Source organism: Culex pipiens, chromosome 2 (genome assembly GCF_016801865.2).
Source record: "Culex pipiens pallens isolate TS chromosome 2, TS_CPP_V2, whole genome shotgun sequence".
Classification (NCBI taxonomy): Eukaryota; Metazoa; Arthropoda; class Insecta; order Diptera; family Culicidae; genus Culex; species Culex pipiens.
Genome location: NC_068938.1, coordinates 163,827,907 through 163,852,198, shown reverse-complemented (window position 1 = coordinate 163,852,198; position 24,292 = coordinate 163,827,907). Strand labels below are relative to the sequence as shown.

Sequence of the window (24,292 nt, the reverse complement as noted above, 5' to 3'; positions counted from 1 at the left end):
ATTCCCTTTTGATAGTGTCAACTTCAAACCTTCATCCATTGTGCAATTAACACATCATTTCCGCTATATTCTTCATGCGGAATCGTCGTCTACTTTCTTCGCCTTATTATCACTTAACCACGACGCGATATTGTTCTCACATTTTTTGAGCTTCAACGACCGATTGTTATTCACGCACTTATAAAAATACTTGTTCTGTTTCGCGGCTTTGTCTACTTTAATTTTGGACATGATTATCTTTTCACTGTGAAATACACACCGTTGGCTGATACAATGACTTTTTCGGTCATCGTATGCTCGCAAGGTACATGAAAAAGACAAAGAGAAAAAATGGGATTAGTACAATGTAAAATAAAATCGAACATTGAATAACAGACTAACACAGAAAGAAAGAATAAAGAAACCTTCAGAACTATCAACTTGTAACGAGAAGCTTACTAGAAAACAACTGAAGTTGTGAAATATGGGACAAGACAAACAAACTTGAATAGCTAACATATATAATAAAACAGTTTGAACGTACCTTTAATCATATTAACAGTTATGCCCAAATTTCTTACCAAATTATTTTCAGCAGTTACATTTCTACAATAATGTTTTGCGATTCCATGTTAGAATCATTGAGTAGTTAAAGTTTATGGGGTTAGAGACAAGTTATAGCAATAGAAAAATAAATAGATGTATAGATTTTACTAAATTTTGTCTTAAAAGAATAGGAAAAATCTAGCTTGTTTTTGAAAATAGCCAATGCATCAAGAGCAAACATACAGCATGTCACGTTCACACCGTATGGAGTAAATGTGATAAACTATATGTCCACATTCGGGGCACCACCTTTTTCAGAATAAAGGAAATGATAGAAGGAAGACCCCATTCTGTATAGTGGAAGATTTCTGCAACACCTTGGACTCGGACCAGACATTTTGTCTGAAATAAGAGAGAAAGACAAATATTAAATTGTGGTATTATCACTAAATCCTATCATCCTTTCACCCTCCAAGACATGGTCTATCCTTCGTGCCTTCGTGTCTTGGGTGATGGCGAATTCTACCTAGAATTCACAACAGGACCTCCCTCGGCTCCAGTTTACAACATGACAGCGACGAGAACACAGCCGAATGGGAGTTGACAGTATCAAATGCATGCTATACCCTTTGCTTTGCTGGATACTTACTAATAGCAAAGGGCGAGAGTCCTGCGACTCTCAGCAATCATGAATACTGCCCATTTGCCACACCAAAATGACCGAGGGGTTAATGGATGCAAAAATCATATTCAATAAGTTTTGTTTGATTTCAAGTTACAATTAAAGAAATATGAAAAGTAAGCATTGTAAATAAATTTGAATAACTTTTATTTTTATATTTCATCTGGAAAATATTATGCATCGGTGGTCCCCTCGTTATTTTTGGTTCAGCCCAGTTAACTAGAAACATTCGGTGACTGGGCTACGTTCTCAGCCCAGTTACCGATCAACTACTGTATTGGAATTTCAGAAAATAATATTTCAGAATATTAGAATTCAGGAAATTTAAGTTTTAGAAATTATATATTTTAAGAAATTTTAGAATCTTAGAATATTAAAATTTGTTAAATTTAAGAGTTTTTTCATGTTTTGAATATTAGAAAACCTTGATTTTTTTTTTAAATTGGGTCCTAAAATGATTGCTGATATTATGGTTTACAGCGATAAAGCTTATTTTTCTGAGTACAATGACCCTTTGTACGACCACAAAGAGATTAAAATGGATTTTTAAATCAATTTTTACTAATTAACCTCGCGGTCCTTCTTGACAGAAAAGGTCCTACTTGACAGCTGGTTCCAAAGGGGCCATAGTTGATCCATCGAATACAAATTGTCTTGTCAATTTTTTTGCATTAAAATGAAAAAACCGATGGACCGATGGACATAAAAATTGGCATAGGGCTTTAGTACCCAATTAAGGAATTTTAGACGTGCAGAAATTTTGAATATTATTATTTTAGAGTTTTATAGTTGTTGGATCTTAGAATTACAGTAATTTAAAATTTGAGAATTTTGATACATTAGAATTTTAGAGTTTTTGAATGGTAAAATTCTAAACTTTTAGAATTATAGAATTGAGGAATCTTAGAATATTTTAATTTTAGACTTTTAGAAAGCATTATAGAATTTGATAATAGGGGAACCATACCCTTTTTCAGCCTATTTCTATTATCGGCCTATCAGCACTTTGATCATGAATTACAGCTTTCATACAGTGTTTTTGACTGTTCCAAAGTAATAAATAGCTCAGATAAAAGTGAGCAAGCAACTCTACATTGATGATACATCTGAAAATGTTGATTTAATCGCGGAAAATGACAAAAGTGATGAGAATTGGTTGAACGGCTTAAAGTGATTAAAATGGGTATATTTCCCCTATCATTTTTTTTTTAATTTTAGAGCTTTATAATATAAAAAAAATGAATCTAAAAACTATAAATATATTTTTTCATATAGAATTTTGAATGTATAGAATTTTAAAATAAAGAAGTATAGAATATTATAATTTCAAAATATTGAAAATTTTAAGCTTGGAATATTAGAATTCAATAGTCTTAAAATTTTTGAATCTTAAAAAATGAGCATTTTTGAACATTAGAATTGTATTTTTTAAGAATTAAAAAAAATCATAATTTTTGAATTTCAGAAAATTAAGACTTGAAGAATATTTGAATTTAAGAATTTTAAGGTTTATACATTTTAGATTTTATGAAATTTTATAAGTATTTGATAAATTTTAGAAATTTTAAAGTTTTTCTAGAGAATATTAGAATTCTTTGATGTTTAAGGAATCATACAATTACCGAATATTAGAATGCTAGATTTATTGAATATTATTATTTTAGAGCTTTGGATTTGTAAGATTTAAGAATTCAGAAATTTAAAATTTGAGAATTTTGAAAGAATAAAAATTTTGTATTTAGAATTGCATAGTCTTAGAATATTAGAATTCTAGACTTTTGGAAATATAGAATTGAGGAATTTTTGAATATTATAATTTAAGACTTTTAGAAAGCATTAAAGAATTTGAGAATATCAGATTTTTTCAAATTTTAAAGCTTAAGATTATAAAAATCTGAAAAGTTTTTAAAGAATTTTAAAGTTTTAGAATTTTAAAAATTTATAATTTTAGCACTTTTGCATATAAATTTATAATTTTAAAATACAGAAATTTTAAAATTTTGGTAGTATAGAATTTTATAATGTTAGAGTTTAAGAATATTACAATTATATCAGGGTGGCCACCAGATTTCGATTTTCAATTTCCCGGTTTTTTCCCGGTTTTCTCCCGAGACCAGAAGGAATTTTCCGGAATGTTTTTAAACCAAATTACAATGTTTTTTAGGCTAACGTTGGTATCAACATACTTTTGGAACGCATACATTTGGTTCAAAGTTTGAGTTCCTCAAGAAAGCTTTCAAATATCTTGAGTACAAAGTAAGTAAGTTGAAAACGAAGCCGTTTTTTCTGTTTCCTATCCAAACCTCTAATTTTCTAATGATTGGGATTTTTCATCATCATGCTCTATAGATTTTACAAACTAAAAATAAAAAAAAATCTTTTTTATTTTTTAGAATAACATAAATTATTATTAGAAAGCAGGAAATGGCATTTACAATTTATTAATTTTGTAGAAAAGATTTGCAAAAATACATTGTTATCAACATTTATATAAATGCTCGTAAAGTTTCTTTGAAAAAAAGTTTTGTGTATTCAAGAAGAACGATTCTTCCAAGAATTATCAATTTCTGTGAATTAATTATTATTTTTTGGTGAGTACTTTCTTTTTAACCAAAAAAGTCTTTTTGAATCATTAGTCCAAACAAAAATGTATACACTTTGGCAGATGTGCAGGAAAGTTCCATACAAATGTAAAAAAAAAATCGGTATCTTGACACTTTTTTTATCGATTAAGTATCTTCGGTAAGTTGATTGATGGGATAAATTTTCGAAAATAATTTTAATTCAGAAAAACTGTCTGAAAAATCCAAAACACAAAATGGTAAATAATCATAAAAAATGATCGAGCTGCGATTTTTTCAACAACACATAAGGCTGGTACAAATTTTATTTAAAATTTTTGTCCCTCCCTTCAAAGTTGCCCCGAAAAATCAGGGGGCAAAAACATTTTTTTTTTCATAGAACATCTAAATTTCAATCGAAAATTGAGTGCAATCAGCTGAAATCTATTTAAAATACATTCCCCTGCATTTGGAATCATTTTTAAGCATGTTTGGGTTAATTTAATAATCTTGTGATTTTTTTTTTAATTTTCAACAAAACAACTGAACTAGTGTAAAATGCATTTTTAAACACTTTTTGCATTCAAATGTTGAGACTATGGCTTGTTCTTTAATTTTTTTATATATTTTTTTTATTTTTTTTTCACAACGTCCATGTACATTTCTTCAAATCAGTTTTCTTTGTAAAGCTTCAAAATAAAATGTTTTTCTGTATTTCTTAAACTATCTGCTGAAAATGCCAATCAATTTGGAGATATTCTGTCTGTAAATTAAATTTTCATTGACTTTTTTTTATTTTGTCTATTATTTTTTCTTCCATATTTAAAAAAAATAATTTTGTATAAATTTATGATGACCGACGAATTGTTTTTGGAACAGAGATTTTTAAACTGCCCAAAATATACATTTGAAAGATTTTCAAAAACTGTTTTGATTCCAGATTTAATAGTATTTTTTAGAAGTTGTAGCTATTTTCAATAAAAAATCATTCTATTTTATCTTTAAAAAATCGAATGGTTGAGAAAATTCTTTACTGCTTTCTTTGAAGGACAAATCCTGATCATTAAATTAAAAAAAAAATCCTGATTTAAATTTTATGCAAAACTAATATTTTAGCAAAAAAAGGTCGAATTAACAATATCCAAATTATGAAACATATGATTATTTTTACAAATATTTTGAATGTTTTAAATTAAATGGTAGTTGGCACAATTTACAAATTTGAAACAAATATTCGTAGAAAAAACAAAAAGAAAAAACTCTAAAACGGTGCACTTTATTTTAAATTCTTAAAATTTCTTAACGAATGCAAATGCTAGGTTTATCATTCAAATATTTTTTAAACATTTTCTGATTGGTCAAAAATAATTCGCCCGTAATTCACTGCTCCTTAAATATGGTTGTTAGCTTTTGCTTCAAATCAATTTTTTTTTCTCTTAAATATTTCGTTTGAGGGGTTTTTATGGACCCCATGAGACCGCTCGTGGTACCCACAGGGGTACATGTACCCCAGGTCGAGAACCGCTGCTGTAGAGGAAAAAAAAATGCTAGTTTTCGCGAATTCTTCATTGAGAATAACAGGAATAATATTCTATTTGAGAAAAGAACATATTGAATACATTAAAGAGGGGCTTTTTCAAAATTTCAATAAATTTAAAATATTTTCCCGGTTTGTCAGTCGAATTCCCGAGTTTTTCCCGGTTTTCTCCCGGTGGATAAAAATCCCGGGTTTTTCCCGGTTTTTTCCCGAGGTGGCCACCCTGAATTATATAATTTAAATTATTGAAATTTTAGAGCTTTGGAATATTAGAATTTAAGACTCTTAAAATTTTAGAATATGAGCATTTTTGAACCTTAAAATTTTAAATTTTGGAATTTCAGAAAATTAAGATCTAAAAAATATTAAAATAAAAGAATTTCAAGTTTTAGAATTTTAAAATTTTAGAATTTAAGAATATTAAAAGTTTTTAAATTTTAGCATGTTTCATGTTTTAGAATATAAGAATCCTTTGATTTTTTTTTAATTTAGTAATTTTAGAATTTAGAATTTTGGAATTTCAGAATTTTAGAATATAAGAATTTTAGCAGTTGTAAGATTTTTGAAATTTGAGGATTTCGGAAGAATAGAATTTTAGAATATTGGAATTCTAGACATTTAGAATTATAGAATTGAGGATTTTTAGAGTACTACAATTTTAGATTTTTGGAAAGCTTCATTGAATTTGACAATATTAGAATTTCAGAATCTCAGAATATGAACATTTTGCAATTTCAGAATTTAGAACTTTAGGATTTCAAAATTGTAGAATATTAAAATTAAAGACTTTTAAATTTTTGATTCATCGATTTTGAAGTAATATAAATTTCGACTTTTACAAATTTAGACTTTGAGAGTTGTAGCATTTTAGAAATCTGGAATTTTACTATTGTAGAAATTTAAATTTTAGAATTAATCTTAGAGTCATAAATTCTTTTTAAATATCATGTAGCTTGAAAACACTAAGTCAAAGGAAGCCATTTAGCATGACTTGTTTTTCCATACAAGTCTCCGTTCAATAATATTTATTTTGATTTATTTTTGTGCGAATGCAAATTTTAAAAACATTTTTTAAAAGCTATTTAATTTCTTTTTAAATAGGGATCAAAATATTATTTGAGTTTTTTCGCGATTGGTTCTTTTTTATTTGTTTGTTTGTTTTTCTTTTTTTTTTTTTTTCGAGTGTTGTTTGAACTTACTATTTATAAAAATGATATTTTTGAAATGCATTCACATATATTTCTGTAGCAAAACTAAGGTTCTGGCAAACTATGTAAATTGTTCAATCAGAACTGTTGTATGTTTTTAGTATAAAAGGAGAGTTTCGGACAATAAACTTTACCCAAATCCAGATTCGCGATTAAATACTTATATTAAACAACCTTCTCTCTGTCCTCTCCTTCCCCCAAAACCCACCGCTCAAACTCCCTACCGAATCGTCCGAAACTGCTGAAACTCAATCGTACTGAACGGGCCGTACTGCTCCAGCGGGTACGTCGTGCCCTCCGTCGGCGAGTGCACCCGGATCTGCCGCATGTGCGTGTCCCGCCCGTTCTGGTGATTGCTAATGACCGCAATCTGGATCATGAACGTGCGCATCGGAATGTCACGCACCTCCTTAATGGGGATGCACACCCAGCCCGACGGTTCGCACAGGTCCACCACCTCGACCTCCTGCAGGTCGTTAAAGTGCGTCCCACAGCGGATCGAGATCCGGCTCGGTGTGTAGCTTTCGTCCAGCTTGTAGTCGGAGTAGATAAAGATTTGGCTTACCGTCGTCTTGCGCGGGAACTGGATGTTGACGAGGTGGGGCAGCTGGCCGTCCGACTGCCAGTACGTCTCCATCGAGTTGTCGCGCAGCTGCTCGACGCCGAACCCTGGACAAATGAGTGGGGGTGGGGGGAGGATTAGATTGGGTTTCAAGTTTCAACAAAACAAGAAATTTAGTTTTACCGGGTTTGCAGGAGGACAAACTCCACACCGCCTGGGAACCCACTTCGCGCACATTCCCGGAACGTTCCTCGCTCGTGGGGCACAAGTTGGCACCGGTTTTCACACTCATTCGGACGAAAAACTAGAAAAACTAAAAAAAAATTTTAGAGCAGTTTCAAATTGCCGGCAAAAAACAGTTTATTTTGGTGGATTTGACAGAAGAAACAAACACAAAGGTTGCCGAGGGGTGTGCAGATCGAAATTGTTGGGCAGTAATTCAAACTGCAGAATCCACCTCCAAATATTTCGGCAATTTAATGTTATGGTTTATGTCATTTCGTCAAACCCCCCACGTTGACAGTTCTCCTAAAAAGTTTCAAAACAAGCAGACTCACCGCGACGTTTATCGGTACGGTTCCCGGATCCCGGACAAATTCCTCAGGAAACTTCCAACAACCGGCAAAAATGTTCGTCAAGCCGTTCAAGGTGAAGAGCAACATCCTGGTGACCGGCTCGGAGCGCAAGCGGCTGAAGCAACGCGTGCAGGCCCAGTTCGGCACCGTGGCCGAAGCGCCGGCGCTGGCCGAGCTCTTCGGCAACAAGTGCAAGGTTTGCGTGGTCAAGATCGTGACGTACGGCGAGCAGCAGGTAACGGTCTACACCAGCGAGAAGCGGCCGATATTCTTTGAGGTCGAGGGGAAGCTGCTTCCGACGGTTTACACGCTGTGGGCGTGCCCGGAGCTGGTTCCGCTGTTTACCACACACCCGGCCGTGCTGCCGAAGCTGGCTAATGGGGCGGATTTGATGATTCCGGGGGTGGTGCGGTCGGGGAACGATAAGAAGTCGTGGGGAAACTATGGGAAGGAAGCGGTTGTGGGGGTGAATTTGACCTCGAATCGTGCGGCGGTCGGGGTTGGGTTGTTGGCACATGATTCGGAAGATTTGTACATGTGTGGAGGACACGGGGTGGCCGTCCGGATGATGCACGTGTTTGGGGATAAGTTGTGGGGAATGGAACCGTCGGTTTGCCAGCAGGTTCCGCTGCTGGGGGCGACGCAAGCCGTGCCGAAGGAGGACGACTTTCCACCGCTGGGAGGACCGGTGGAACCGGTGAAGGCGGTGACTGCTGTGGCGGAGCAGTTGGAGCAAGTTGACCTTGAGGCCAATGGGGACGATGGAGAGGCTTCCGACCCGGAGCCTGAACCAGAGTCCCAGCCCGACCCGGACCAGCTGATCCGAGCCGCGTTCCTCAACGCCATAAAGTTGCACGGCAAAAAGATCCCGCTGCCACTGCTCACGAGCACCTTCTACCCGCAGTACGTCCAACCGGAGCTGCCGGAGGGAATCGAGATGAAGCGCAGCTCGTACAAGAAGGTCGGGACGTTCCTGAAGAAGATGGCCGACGACGGAATCATTCAGATCAAGGAGGAAAAGAAGGGCGTGGAAAAGCTGGTCGCCATCGCGTTGGACCACCCGGATGTGGTGTCGTTCTTCCCGTATAAGCTGCGCAAACCGGAAGATCCGGAGGCGGCTGGCTCGGGTGGTGCCGGCGGCGATTCGAGTGCTTCCACGCCGCTGTTGCTCACGAAAATGGTGGAAATGTACGCGGTGAATGAACCCACGGAGAAGCTGTTCGGTGCCGTTGGGGTCGGACTCGGGAAGGCACTGGACGAGACGCAGGTCAGAAACTACGTGAAGGACTACGTTGGCAGGAATAAGCTGATGGTGCCGGATGTGAAGCTGGTGAACTTGGACGAAACTCTACAGCAGCTTTGCGGAGCCAGTCCAGGTCAACAACTTTCAATACCCGAGCTGTGCAACATTGTGCTACGGACAATGACGAGCACCTTTGAGATGCGCAGCCACAAGGGACCGGTTACGAAGGGTGGCAAGCGGGCCATCATCCACCTGACGACGGCGACGCGGTCCGGCAACAAGAAAGTTACCCTCATCAGCAATCTGGAAGACTACGGCGTGAATGTGGCCGAATTCGCCAAAGCCGTGAAGCTCGGAGCGGCCGCCAGTACGACCATGACCGAAGTGCCCGGAACCAAGGGCGAACAGCTGCTCGTGCAGGGCAATCACATCAAGTTCGTGTTCGAACTGCTCACCGGAACGTACCAGATCCCGAAGGCGTGCATCACGGGGTTGGAGTTCGCCAAGGAGCAGAAAAAGAAGAAGAAAAAGTAAGTTTGACGTTGAAAATATATTTATTTAGGCATTGTATAAAAAATTGCAAGATTTAAACAGTGTGTGTCTGGAAATCGCTTCGGATGACATCCTTGTACATCTACATTCTACGGAATTTCGTTAGGCCAATTGTTCCACAAAAAGGATCAAGTACTTCTAGCACCTCCCAAAAAAATGCACCCCTCCCACGCACTTCAAACGGCCTGCTGAACCAGCCCGCGCAGCATCGTCTCCAGCTTGCGCCCGTCGGCGGCAAACTTGCGGATTCCGTCCGACAGCTTGTCCGTCGACATCTGGTCCTCGTTCAGCATCCAACGGAACGTGGCCTCGTCCATCTTAATCTTCTGCAAATCGCTCGCCTTGGCCACCTCCGGATCCAAGAACCGCTTAATCGGCTCCTCGCTCTTCTCCAAATCCCCCAGCAGCTTCGGACTTATCGTCAGCAAGTCACACCCGGCCAGCGCACGAATCTCCCCCGTATTCCGGAACGAAGCCCCCATCACCACCGTCTTGTACCCAAACTTCTTGTAGTAATTATAAATCTTCGTCACCGAAACCACGCCCGGATCCTGCTCCGGCGCAAACTCCTTCCGATCCGTATTCGCCACGTACCAATCCAAAATCCGCCCCACAAACGGCGAAATCAGCGTCACCCCGGCCTCCGCACAAGCCACCGCCTGCCCGAACGAAAACAGCAACGTCAAATTGCAATGAATCCCATGGTCCTTCTCCAGCACCCGCGCCGCCTGAATTCCCTCCCACGTCGAGGCCAGCTTAATCAGCACCCGCTTCCGCTCGACCCCGTTCTCCTCGTACAGCTGGATCAACTTGAGCGCCTTGGCGATCGAAGCCTCCTGGTTGAACGACAGCCGCGCGTCAATCTCCGTCGAAACCCGTCCCGGAACCAGCTTCAGGATTTCGCACCCAAACAGCACGAACAGCATGTCGGCCGCTTCGGAGACCTGCTCGTCCTCGGTGGAGCCCTGCTTGAGGCCGTACTTGACGGCTTTGTCGATCAGCGGCTGGTACTGGTCCATGCTGGCCGCGGACAGGATCAGCGACGGGTTGGTGGTGGCGTCCGTCGGTTTGTACACCTTCATGGCTGTTGGGGGAGGAAAGGAGAGGTAAGAGATTTTTTAATTTGCTAATTATGATTTAAAAAAATGTGGAACAACTTTTTAACATTGCTTATAAGCTGTACTGCCGCTCTAATCGTGTCCGTCCAGTTGTATGACCATTCGTACTTACAAAAAAAAAATACGAAAATTAAAAAAAAAATAGTACTGATACTACAAAATTGAAAAAGGAATTCAAAGCATTCAAATTACTTAAAATTATTATTTTTTAAATTTAATTTTAAGATGCAGAGAAGATTCTCAAAATTTATTTGTTTCTTTAAATTTCCATTTTTTTTTTTTCTTGGGTGTAAGTGGCACTTCACAGGCTAACACATTAATTACCTTTCCTTGATACAACCGGACTTGGACTGACTTGATCCTAGCTGTCCCACCTCGCTCCGCAAAAAAATCTAATTTTTAATTTGTTTGATGTTTTTCCAGCTGTTAATTTGTAAGAATTATTTTTTATATTTCTTTATAATAATTTGATGGTTTTTCTATTTTGTTTAGATATTTGGAATATTTTGAATTTTTTTTAATTTATTTTTATGAAGTTTGAATCACTTGAATTATTTTATTATTTTAAATTTTTTTAAATGTCTAGATTTTTGTATTTTTTTTCTATATGAATCCAACGGCTTTAACCCCCTTGTTTTTTTTTTGAAATTTTGTTGGCCTGATGTTTTATTCCGAAATTACCGAATAAATTTATATTTTTTTTTTATTTATGTGTTTTTTACATTTTGATTTTTGAACTTCTTTTATTTGCGAAACTATCACTTCTATTTTTTTTAATCACTTTGATTTTCTTATTTTTGTATTTTTTTTAACTATATGATTTTTGATCTTTTTAGGCTTTTTTTTTTAATTAGAATTGGTGTTTATTAGAATTTAACAGTTCTGCTCCAGGATGTTACATTTGCAATTCAGAGATTTGGAGAACCTTTCAACTGAGATCAATTCATAAGCCTTTACAGGGAGGGTACATATTTCTACGTTTAGATTTTGCTAGCTGAGTGCTCTTTTAGGAAAAATAAATTTTGAGAAAAAAACCCTACATTTTTCAAGTTTTTTTAAAAAATCTGGAGTTTTTTTTTTAAGTTTTGTAAATTTTAGATTAAAAGCTGATTACACTCAGTCACGGCGTTCTAGCAGGATTCTAGCAGAGTTCTAATAGAGGTGGACATTCTAACAGCATTCTAGCAGAAACGTTCCATGGTTCTAGCAGGATTCTGACAGAACCAGCTCTGCTAGAATATTTCGTGACTGGGCAGGCAAGACTCGAGTATCTGTCTGTTTTGGACTTCAGATAATCGAATCATGATGTCAAAAAAAATTCAAGTCAAATTCGAGTTCCCATTTTACCAACATTTGCATATTTGATTGCCTTAAAATTGAAAAATGCATTTTTTTCAATAGGTCTATTCCCGTACTGCAGAATTCTGCAATTCTGCACGAAATCGGCAGCAGAGCGTTCCCGTACTTTTCTGCAACATAAGTAACTTTTTTCCCAGGCAGAACTCCTGCAATGAGAGAGACAGAAGTTGCAGCAAAACCGTTCCCGTACTTTTCTGCAAGCTCTCTCTTCTCTTTCTTATTGAAAAGTGACTGCAAGTTGGTGTGATGGATGTTGAGTACACGCTTACATAAAGTTTGCAATTTGGGTAGAATCAAGCATTTTATTATTAGTTGTAATATTTGTTTTTGTTTTATTATTTCTAAACTGAATTAGTCTTTTGAAGAGACGTTTGTATATTTTGAATCGATGGATTTTTTGGGTAGTTAGTTTTTTTTATGTCTGGTTTTATTTAAGAACGATTTTTTTGTGTTAACGATTTCATGCTTAGTTTATTAATGTAAATGATATAGCGATATTTTTTAGTGTTAAAATGATAACTTTTTGAATAGACTAAATATGTGTGTTTAAATAATAGGTAAATTTAATTGCCAAATAATAAATTGTACCTTTAACGGTGCTACCAATTTGTGTTCTTATTTGAACCAAAAAATGTGATGTAATTTAGTCGAATTCTTAAATTTTAGGAAGTTTAAATTCTAAAATTCGGAAATTCTTAAATGCGCCATCTTGAATCACAAAAAGTACATTTTTTTTGGAGTCGTTAGAAAATCAGGTTTAGAGGATTTAGAGATTGAACATTTTGACGAGTTCTTCGGAAAATAGAGTAGGGGAAATGCTCGTATGTTTGGCAGGTTTGTCGAACATCTCACACATTTGTTCAAATTAAAAGCATATTCTGTAAAATCGAAGATGCAAATTAGGATCAGTATAAACATTGACTCATTTTAAACATTTCTGCATAATGAATTTTCAAGAAAAAATCGATTTAAATGGTTAAAAAAGCATTTCAAAACAGTAAATTTTTCCTCTAATTCCATGCCATCAGTCCTATCTCCGGCGCTCGCTGGTCCTTACCTTGGCAGGTCAAAAATCGCTCACGAGCACACACACGGCTGATGTTTTGCTACATTCAGTGTTGCCACTCTATCCTATTTTATTTATGTTTGCATGCAAAATGTACGCCTTTCAGCTGGCAACAATAGTGCCCGCTCTCTCACTCTCCAACATTCTTTTGTTTGACGGCATCTAATGTTGGCCTGCTGCGGTTAGGTTTGAAGCGTCAAAATAATGTTTTTATTTTAACTGCTGCGCTTGCAAAACTAGACGTATTGTGGAACTTTTTGTTCTAGAGAATAGTTGAAGGATAATTTAAAAAGCATTTTGCCGAAAGCAGACCTTAATTTAGTGAATATTTAAGCACAGGACATCAAGATAAAGCAGGTAAGAAAATTGACATTCCGGTTAGTGCAACTCAGCCGCCATACGAGTGTCGTTGGTTTTCAACCCAAGTGAGAAAAAATCCCAGCGCGAAATTTTGTTTTTGATTATAATTGCTTTAATTTTCATATAATCGCTTAGAAAATGTGTCAATTCAGTGTGCTTACGCAAGATCTTTCTTTTGCTGGTAAATTTGTTGTCTTAAAAACTATTTTGGAGCTATAATTTAGTGTCAAACATTCCATATGCCAAAGATATGTGCGCGATGGAGTTAAGTGCCGTTCCCCTACGAACTGTATTTACAGAATTTTAAAATTTAACTTATTTTTGTTTTTTTTAGTTTAAACTGTAACATTTGAATTTTTGGTGTTCTGAACTTTGAAATATTCAAACTCTTATTATTTCAATTTAAAAAATATTAGAATTTTTAAGTTTGGGAATTTTGAAAATTGAGATTTTTTTGAAATTTTCAATGTTTAATTTTTAATTATTTGTATTTTTCAAGCTTTGAATTTCTGATTTATTGTTTTTTTTTCTGAAATAAATATTTGCATTTTTAAATTTTTCTAATATCTGATTTATTTTTTTCAAGTTTCTCAATTTGAAAATAGATTTTTATATTTTTAATCACGAATTTCTTAATTTTCATATTTCTAAATTTATGAGTTTCAAAATTGTAGAGTTTGTGATTAATTTTTTTTGTCAATTTCGTTGCGTCACCGTTGTTCTTCGATGTGAAATCCAATCATAATTTATTTATGTTATCTTTCAAACATTTTGCTATTAAAACATGTATTTATGGTCTATATAAATATACCTTCTATATTAAACCTTTTTCTTTTTTTAATTATGTTTTTTAAACGTACCTGCCATTCTCATTTCTAGATTAAATTTTCAAAACAACCTATCCCTCATGGGTTTCCTATGCAGATAGGACCTTTTTAAAATTTAATCGAGATTTCTTAAATTGTTTACCTAATGTAAAAGTTTTAAGTTGTTTCTATTATAAAATGTCTGCCTAAGCATTATTAATTTCTAGTTTAATAAATGGTACATGCTTGATTTTTTAGATAAAATGTTGATTTGCATAAAAATAAGTCCCCGTTCTAGAGGTAAACTTCTTTCAATTACAATTTTTGTCAATCCATTTTTTTTAATTGTTTTGAAATAATAAAAAAAAAACTTCAATACCCAATTTGAGTAAATCCACTCAACTGTGTACAATATTGCAGAAAAAGTACTGGAACGCGCTACCCAGGCAAAAGTTTTGCGGCTTCTCTCCTTGCAGAACTTCTGCAAAAGAGAGAGATGAAGAGAGCGAGCTGAAAAGTACGGGAACGTGCTGCAAAAAAGTGACTTATGCTGGCTGCAGAATTCTGCAGAAGCTGCAGAAATTCTGCAATTCTGCAAGTACGGGAATAGACCTAATATGTTATCACCGCCATTTTGGCCGCCATATTGGATTTATAAATGCAAAATCATTTTATAGTTGTTGTTTATAGATTGTTTTTTTTTGTGATTCGGTTATCCAAAGTGATTTTTTTCCGAGGCCTTCGGATAATCGAGTCTGGACTGTATTTAAAACTATTTTTTTTAATTCTCTTAAATTTTGAATTTTTAAATGTATGTTTTTAACCTTAAATTATTTGAATTGAATTGATTATTTTTAATTATTAGATGTTTTATTTTGCTTGGGTAGGGGAACAGCATCTAATTCCAGCGTGCCTCTAATGTTGGCAGGTCAGAACTTTGGCATTCAATTAAAGCTAATTAAATGCGTTTTCAACTGGAATTGAGTGATAAATAGCTCAATAAGAAGTGAGCAAGCAAGTTTCTATCAAAAGTTTTGCAAAATTAGTTGTTTGAATGATAAAAATCAGCAAATTGGATGGAGTTAGGAGCGAGTGCTTAACCTGCCAAACATACGAGAATTTCTCCTATTTAAAATATTTTGTTGTTTTTGTTTTTTAATCTTTTGATTTAAAAAAAAACCTTAAATTTAGTTGAATATTTTTTTAAAACTTTTTGAGCTGGTTTATTCCGGAATGATTTTTTTAATTTCTTTAAATTTGTTTGTTTTTCTTTTAATTTGAAATATTTTTAAATTTCTTTAACTTTTTCAAGTTTTCAATCGCTTGATTTAGTTTAATAATATATTTGATTTTCTATTTTTTTGTATTTTTTATTATTTATTTAATTATGTTTCTTTTTTGATTTTTTAAAAAACTTCAAAATTCAAAAAATTAAAATTCAGAAATTAAAGCAATTAAAAATCTGGAGTTTATTTTTGTAATTTTTAGATTACAAAACTAGTTATTTTGAATTCATCTTATTTTTTTAATCTCAAAAATTTAAAATTTTCTGAATGTTTGTTGTTGATTTTTTGAATTGATTTTTTTTATTTCTCTTTAAATAATTTGTAGATGTTGATTTAGTTTATCTTTGAGCATTTGAAATATTTTGATTAAAAAAATCAAGTTCCTTATTTCATGATTTATTTTGATATATCTTCGACTATTTTTTTTTTCAATTTTTAGTTTTATTGAATTATGTACATTTTTTTGATCTTTTAGAAAATAAAAAAAACTTGAAACTTATTTTTAAAAAAATCTGATTGTAATAAATAAAAAAATATGATTTTTTGTTTAGCTTAAAAATTATTTTTTGGTAAATCTGCTTTTTTAATTTTCTCATTTTTTGAATGTTTGGTTTTTTAGCTTTTATTTTTTAAGTTTTTAATGCGATGCAAATATTTTTGTTTTTGTCCTGCGATTCTGGCCGATAGTCGAAGGGACAAAAATTTAGATTTAATGCCAGATTTTTTCTTGCGGCACTGTAAATTGAAAATTCACTAAAATTCAAATGATTTTTGAATAAACCCGAATATACTTCTAAACGCAGAGGAAATCATTATTCATGTAGGGTATTTGTCCCTATTTTGGGCCTAGTACCTATTTTGGGTCTACCAAACCTAATTAAAAGAAATTGTGCATTTTGCCAAACCTGGCAGGAATCTGCCACGTGCGAAGTCATGCAGTCATTATCTTCATTTTAGTAGGCAAGGATCATTCACTTTTTCCTCCTAAATTAGAAATAAAGCAAAAAATATATCACTCTTCAGATTTTCTTGGCAAATCGCTAGGTGCCCATTAGGTCCAAATTTTTTTATTTATTTTAGTTTTTTAATCCCTAAAATTTAGAGTTTTCTGTTTTTTTTTTGCTTTAAAATTTCCATTGAAATTTTTAAGATTTTGAAGAAAAAAAACATTGTTGGCAAATTCATTCAAAAACAGCCTTTTTAAATTCTCATTTTTCCAGTTTTGAATTTGTTGATAAAAAAATTCAATTCAATTCAATTCGGTTTTATTGGTGAATAATCAAGATACAATGAGTTATTTTGAAGTGCATAACAGAGTTTTGGAGTTCCTTACAGCTGTGTGTTGCATCATAATCCATTTAGGAACAATTATTTCTTTAACTAAGGCACTAGCAAGAGTAAGAAAAAACTATAAAAAAAACTTACAGAAATTGCAAAGGAAAGGGGATAGAGGAAGAGAAAGCTTATATCTAGATCACAGGTAATTTATCCTTTGTAGATGTGTTTGATCATCAGTTCCCCAAGGGCCAGGAATTGTTCTGCCTTGTTCCGGCAGCTCCGAAACCGCGTCATCATCTCCCCCGCGAGAGCAAAGAACTCCGGCAGGGTGTAGAGATCTTCCCCGGTGACTTCTTGCTGGGCCGTACTGCCGCTACCGGCAGCGACCACGCTGGCGAACGAACGCCCCCAACCAGGAGGGAACGCTGAGTTGTCCGCTGGAACCGTACGCTGTCCAGCTGCAGGAACGGCTGCGCTCGTACTTCGCTGAGGAGAGTGGGACGCTGCTGCTTTCTTCTTCCTCATTTCCTGCTCCTTGAGGTAGGCCTTGCGCGCGATGCATCCGCGGTAATTGCCGGTATGGTTGCCGTCACAGTTCGCGCACTTTACGCGCGGCTTGGTTTGTTCTGCCTTGTCGCCCAATTCCGCCTTTCGTGGCAGTGCGCACGCCTCCGAGAGGTGTGACTCACCGCACTTCACGCAGCGGGGCCGGAGGTTGCAGTTCCGCGAGCCGTGGCCGAATTTCTGGCAACGGTGGCATTGCGCTACGTCCGTCGGGTTCTTGGTGTAAAACCGCCAGTTTACCCAAAAACCGTCCAACGTCTTAGTCCGCCGCAGGTCTTGGATCTTGACGGTGCCGCGGTCGAAGTACAACAGGTACAGGGAGTGTGTACCTGTTACCGTTGTCTTGCGCGAGAGCACTTTAATCTCCCGCGGTTTTATTCCGGCGTCCGAAAGGTGACCCTTCAGGTCGGAGATCGGACGGTCTTGATAACCCTGCAAGACGACCTTAACAGGGGGCTTCTCGGGGTTGAATGTGTAGAAGTTGAAGTTGCTACGCTTCAATTCTTCAAACACCAGGTCGAAGCTCTTTTTATTCAGTGTGATCACTTGCACTGCCGACTTACCGATTTTCAGACAATATCCGAGGCCTTCCAGCAACTCGTCAACATCGTCCGCCAACGTGTCCAAAACAAAAATTGGAGGTGGTCTTCGTTCCGTTGGAGAATTATTCTTTTTTGGCGTCGGCACTTTTTTCCGTGCACAACCATCGTCGTCGTCGTCGTCGGTAGTGGTGCTACCGTCGGTGTTGTTGTTGTTTTCTTCGTCGTCGCTCAGCATCTGGAACTCGTTCCTGATGGGAATGTTGGCGGATGTTGATGTGCCACTGGTCGTGGCACCGGAGGTACCCGAACGGGTTCGCACTGGTGATCTTGGAACATATCCGGGGTGTAGTAACTTTTTGTCGATTCCTTCTGCGCTCACGCTCCCCTGCGCGATGGCGGTCGACACGGCGTTGGTTTGTTTACCTTTTTGCACACGGCCGGTAGACGAACTTCGCGGGTTTTTCGAGGCCGCACTCGAACTGCCACGGCCACGACCGGCCTTTGGCATGCTGGAGAAGCAAACTCGCGGGTAACCACAATCAACTACGGCGAAAAAAATCGAAAAAACGATGGAGCACTGAGCACTAGCTGCATGCTCTCGTGCGTACACGGAGGGAGCTGAGATAAAAAAAAAAATAGGATGTTGATTGCTCTATTGAATTTTTTAAATTTCTAAATTGCTTATTTTTATCTGTTAATCTAATCTATGCTTATTTTTATCTGTTAAGTTTTTTTTATTGATTTATTTAATTTTAGTTTTTAAATATGTATTTTTATGTTTTTGTACTTTTGTTTTTTTAGATTTTTTTTTTTCATTTCTAAATCTTTTGATTTCGTTGATTTTTTTTTATTCGTGATTTTTTCATAAACTTCATAACAAAAAAAAATATTTGAAAATTTTAATTTTATTTTCGTTTTTTCCGTGCATAATTAGATTTTTTTCGTAAATCATTCCATTTGACGCGGCGCAAACCATCAGTCTGAGTCTTTGTTGGTCATGAGGATAGGATTTTTGCTTGACACTCAAAAGGTAGAGGATCGAAACCTTGCCGTGAAGCTCATGTAATTTCAGCATTTAATGAGTCCAGAAGTTTCGTGTTAGGAGCATATGGGAATCAAAGTAAAAAAAAAGTAAGACGAGACGACTTATTCTATATACGTAAAGAAATAAATATACTAACTAAAGACACCCCAAATTAATTAACTACAGGCTGGCTCGTCTACAGCATTGATAAGTCACGCTTGTAAAGTCTAGCCCAATATCATTGCGCACATCGCGCACGTCAGCCCGCATTGCTTGAAACGCGAGCGCGCGCAAAGCATTTTGGAACCGTTCACCTTTGACTAACCTTACGGCACCCACCATCAGAGTTACAGACACTTCGTATGAGTTAGACTTGCTGAAGGTTCAACTTGGCAGCGCTCTGGTTGGTCGCTTTTTTGGGTCAACCACGCGACTTCAATCGAACTATGCGATCCTTTCACTTTTTGGTTTGTTACGTAGGACTTATGATCGATTTATTGGGGTTTCAAGCGATCTTGTGGCTTATTTAAGAGGAGTGTCTTCAAAGTCTCATTCAAGCGTAGATAAGAAATTGTGAAGAATCTCAGCAGGTCATGATTCCACTTGAAGTTGAAGCTAACAAGTTGCCCTACCATTCTAGCCAAGTTCACGTGGTGAGGCTCAATCGTAGTAAACACATCGAACACTGACAGAAGGACTTGTGTTGACTTGAACTTGACCTCCAAATGACAGGCCTGCTATCTACAACGGTTGACCACAATGCCCTATCGTACCCTAGAATAAGTTTAAAGTGGCGTCTCTTCTCCACCGTCAGCTCCAACGGTGGATGACAATTCAAATAAGTGTAATCGCGGTCTCGCCGAAAAAAAACAACACTTTTGCTGCGCCTGTATTGGTTCCATTATCGCACACTACCGTCGATTCCGCTAGCGAAAACTGCATCTACGATTGACGGTCACCTTCATGAAATTTAAACAATGTTTGTCTTGTTCTTCTTGTAGGCGCTTCTCCAGACCGGGCCATCGGAACTTCTGGAAGCTTCCTCGCACCAACCCAAGCCACCTACCTTCAAAATCGCCGGTGTCCGCCACGATGGTGGTCAGTTGCTTCAGCTGTTCCAAACTCGAGACCATCTTGGATTTCTTGCTCTGCGGTTCAGCACTGCTCATGATAGACTGAAGCTCGGAGTAGCTAGCTATTACGGCTGCACTTGAATCAAATCACACACGTTCGGATAAGGAACCGACGACGACGACGACGTTCCAAGGATGGTTGGTACGATGTGCAGCGGAGCGTGGTGACGCGGACAAGGCTTGGTTGACCGATTCTGGTGCCGGGCAGAGATGTAGTGAGATGGTGAGTTGAACCTGGAGAGCGCGAGAGCGTCGTCGGTGTGTCCTTTTGGAGCGTTCAAACGGGTACTCTTGTAGTTGTGCCGGCGCGGAACGTGACGAAGGCGCGCGAGGGTCACCGACATCGCGACGCGCGACGTGTACTTGTCAGGGTAGGTGGGCCCATGTTGGACTAGCACGTTTAGCATGCGTGGTTGAACGTTGCTGCCTAAGTTTTTCTGTCTTGGAGTCTGGAGATACAAAACTAATTATGGGCATGACTTCGTTGTCTGACCAAATTCAATTTAAATTAAAGAAAGCTCCACATATGCGACACTTTAGTCCGAACAGGGTCGAACTGTTGCGATATTACTCGTCAGCGAATACATTGAAATTAAAGCGACGAACGAGAGACTTACATTTGAATTTGTGTGCTCTCCAGCGAGGCAAGTTAGTATGCAGGATTAGGGTCTGTTCGGGAATTTTAAACTTTGTAAATTGGCATAGCAGGCCAAGGATTGATACCTAAGAGCATGCAATGGCCTTGTTGCGTGCTCTTCGGTTGACGTCCACGTAAGGAACATCCTGGAAGGAGCGCAACTAACTACATCCGTAGTTCTGTTAGATCATCCGAATTATCTTGATCAGAACAGTATTTTTTTTTTTTTTTTTTTTGTAGAGCCTTGAAACCACTGCGACCAATTATAGGAATATTGTGGTATGACTCATTTTTTATAGCAAAAACAGGTTAACCCAGCACCATGGAACGGTGATAGGCGGCTCCTGTTTACTGCGTTTTGTCCCAGTTAGGGTCGACTTTTTTGATGAAGTCTATAACCCTGCCGAGACGGAACCTAGTTATATCGGAGGGCTGTAAGACCCCTTTCCCAAAAATTGAAATTCTACTTTGAATCAAGGCACCACAATTGCATAGCAAGTGCTCTGATGTTTCAGTTTCCATTTGACAAAATCGACATATTGAATCTGCAGTTTTTCCCATATTAAATAAATGGTATTTGCAAGGGCAGTGGCCGGTCAATAAACCGGTTACCACCCTTAAATTTTTTTTGTCTAATTTCAGTAATTCCCGAGATGATTTCTCATTCGGGAAAATAATCAGAATATCAGAACAGTATAGCTCTGGTTCCTTGCGAGTGTCCTATTTTCTTACCTCCACGTTGGCTTGGTTTTCATGATGACCTAGCTGGTGGCCTGTGGAAACGGATCGTAAACCTTTGACCACCGCGGGTCAGAGTCGAGACGGCTAGAAGAAAGGGGCGCAACAATGTGGAAAAGGGAAGTAATTTGTGATTGTAGACGGTATTGTTTTGATTCGCAGTATGTTGAGTCAACTGCTGTGGATGTACCTGAAACATCGCACAACGGGGTTTCTCTTCTCTTCATTCTCAGCTACCACCTATCTCCTATTTTTATTTTGCTCTTCTGATTCCCAATTCTTCACTGATTCTTCTATTTAATATCCAACATTTGATTTTAAGTTTACTAACTTTTGATTCTCTTATCTCTCAAAGCTTTTCCACTCTTTTCTATCAATTGATACTGCTGTAACAAACTTTGTTTTGTTTTTTTTTTCATTAAAAATATACTTTTCCTTAATGTACTAGTAATATCAAGTCTGTTTATCATTCGCCTAATCTTTTTTGATTTTATTGCGAATTTATTTATTTGAATAATTCTTTATCTGTCCTATAAATTATCATTACTATAATCTAAGCTTGTTTTGTATCTCTATTTATTAACTATTGTCTAATTTTACATCTAATACATCTAGCTTCTCATTTTTATTCTTCAAAATACGCTCATCATTCTCTTACTATTGATACTTGATTTATATAAAATAAATGCTCTTTTACTGTCTATTGTTTTCAATCTTCACCCTTTTTTCAAACAAGTGAGGTTTGAGCCCTTACTCAATTTATGGAATGGTTAAATGACTAACACAAATATTACTATTGTACTTTTGGTAAACTTTTATAAAATGCTTAGGACCAAAAATTGTAACAAAACACCGCGACAGAAGAAATAGCAACAGATTAACACGACTCAACATTAGGCAAGATTTCAGGAGAAAACAATACACTGTAAATAACAATTAGTTTTTGAATTCAAACTAAAAATTAAACAGTTTTTGCTTTAATGGAAATTGATAGGCACACTATAAATGGTTAGGCGCTTATACTTACATAAAACCCTACTTAATGTACCACCCCCGGCCGAGTTAAAATGCGTAACCGGAAAAGAAGGTGTGCATGCCTGGCACGAACACTCAAAGCGTGTTCTAGCGTGTTGCTCGTACTGACTCAGAGCAAGGGTGAGATGTAGGTGTAAGGGCAGTGCGTGTTCGTCGGGAACCTGGTGCATAAGATCGGTCAAGGCCCGTTCTTACACTGAAAATTGCGAATTGCGAATTAACTGTGTACAATATTGCAGAAAAAGTACTGGAACGCGCTACCCAGGCAAAAGTTTTGCGGTTTCTCTCCTTGCAGAACTTCTGCAAAAGAGAGAGATGAAGAGAGCGAGCAGAAAAGTACGGGAACGTGCTGCAAAAAAGTGACTTATGCTGGCTGCAGAAGCTGCAGAAATTCTGCAATTCCTGCAAGTACGGGAATAGACCTATTATTTCCGTCATTATATTTAAGAAAAACGAACATAACTTCTTTTGAAATCACCAACGTCTACATCACCCTACTGTCATTGGAGGGGAAGCTTTGTTATGATTTGTTTTTCTTCGCCGAATGTACATGGTGACTTTTGCAATTGGAGGGGAAGTTTTGTTATGATTCGCTTTTCTTCGGCAAATGTACATGGCGTCTTTTTCATGATTCTTTTTTTTTTTCGTCACGATTTTCACGTGGACTTTTATTTGACAGGTTGACAGGGCTATATGAACAGGCACTGCTGATGCCAGAGATTTTGTTTATGTTACTTTATTTGAAATCATTATTAAACAGACTTTACTGAAGTAACTTTTGATGATTTTTGGTGGAGAGGTAGCTTAGATAGCTTATTAGGAATACTTTCAGAATATGCAATAACCCAGAAAGTGTCAAAATGTACATGATGTCTTTTGAAATATTTCCGACGATTTACATTGTTATATACAGTACTTGTTCGGTAACTGGGCTGAGAACGTAGCCCTGTCACCGAATGCTGCTCGTTAACTGGGCTGAACGAAAAATAACGAGGGGACCACCGATGCATAACGTTTTCCTGATGAAATATTAAACTAAAAGTTACTCAAATTAATTTACAATGCTTACATGTCATATTTCTTTCTTTAATTGTGACTTAAAATTAAATAAAAGTTTGAAAAAAAGTGTTTTTATTTATTGAACATGATTGTTGCATCCAATAACCCCTCGGTCATTTTGGTTTTTGGTTTTTTGACGTCTGCTGGGCTACGGCCCACTGCAGTTATCGAGCGCCCAGTTACCGAACAACTACTGTAATTAGCTTGAAAATGGTCGCATGACAACCGTAGAAAGAATTTTTGGCTGTTGTCAAAGATTGCCTCGAGTTTTCAGCTGACTTTTTGGAAAATGTCAAAACAAACCAAGCTGAGAACAAGATTGTCCGTCCCTGCCGGGCGCAAACGCAAAATTTTACGTCTGCCTGAGGTGTACTGATCTCGAATCCCAAATATGAGCTTGATTAGTTGAGAAAGGACCTGGCGGTTTGACTTTGAAGTTTAAATGGGAATTCAAAAGATGAAATGGTAATGCTAAGGGATAACCATCATGACGAAGAGCTTTAGATACTCGAATAACACGTCCCGAAATGTTTGCTCCGACTAGCGCATAAACAAGACTACAGAATCGAACTTGCACTAAAACATCATAGAAAACAGCACACAGAATCTGGTCACCCTATTTCGCTAGTGGTAGAGCTTTTGACGCAGGGCATTCCCGACAAATTTACAGGACATTTCTTTCAAAGTTTTCCACACAAACATACACACAACTCACTGATTTTTTTGGTCGGAATCCTCACCTCCGGGCTTCCATTCTTTATTGGTTGCGGTTTTCATGATCCTTTTGCAGTTGTTTCAACACACTACCGAGCAAAGTCCCGGTAAACTTTTGTGGCAAAATG

General features: G+C 37.0%; 3 protein-coding genes across 3 annotated transcripts; 1 reads left to right on the top strand and 2 right to left on the bottom strand.

Annotated features, from left to right (window-relative positions):
* Positions 1 to 6,658: 6,658 nt before the first annotated feature.
* On the bottom strand, positions 6,659 to 7,422 carry LOC120415857 (anaphase-promoting complex subunit 10). Its single transcript, XM_039577494.1, has 2 exons — positions 7,259 to 7,422; positions 6,659 to 7,182 (listed from the first exon to the last, which is right to left on the bottom strand). Exons 1-2 carry the CDS (start codon positions 7,365 to 7,367, stop codon positions 6,734 to 6,736), a joined length of 558 nt encoding a protein of 185 aa, XP_039433428.1. The 5' UTR covers positions 7,368 to 7,422; the 3' UTR covers positions 6,659 to 6,733.
* Positions 7,423 to 7,605: 183 nt separating this feature from the next.
* On the top strand, positions 7,606 to 9,430 carry LOC120415843 (eukaryotic translation initiation factor 2D). Its single transcript, XM_039577479.2, has one exon. The coding sequence runs from the start codon at positions 7,703 to 7,705 to the stop codon at positions 9,425 to 9,427; it is 1,725 nt and encodes a 574-aa protein (XP_039433413.1). The 5' UTR covers positions 7,606 to 7,702; the 3' UTR covers positions 9,428 to 9,430.
* LOC120415845 (probable transaldolase) lies at positions 9,425 to 20,051 on the bottom strand. Its single transcript, XM_039577480.2, has 2 exons — positions 19,915 to 20,051; positions 9,425 to 10,529 (listed from the first exon to the last, which is right to left on the bottom strand). Exons 1-2 carry the CDS (start codon positions 20,015 to 20,017, stop codon positions 9,622 to 9,624), a joined length of 1,011 nt encoding a protein of 336 aa, XP_039433414.1. The 5' UTR covers positions 20,018 to 20,051; the 3' UTR covers positions 9,425 to 9,621.
* Between the last annotated feature and the right edge of the window lie 4,241 nt (positions 20,052 to 24,292).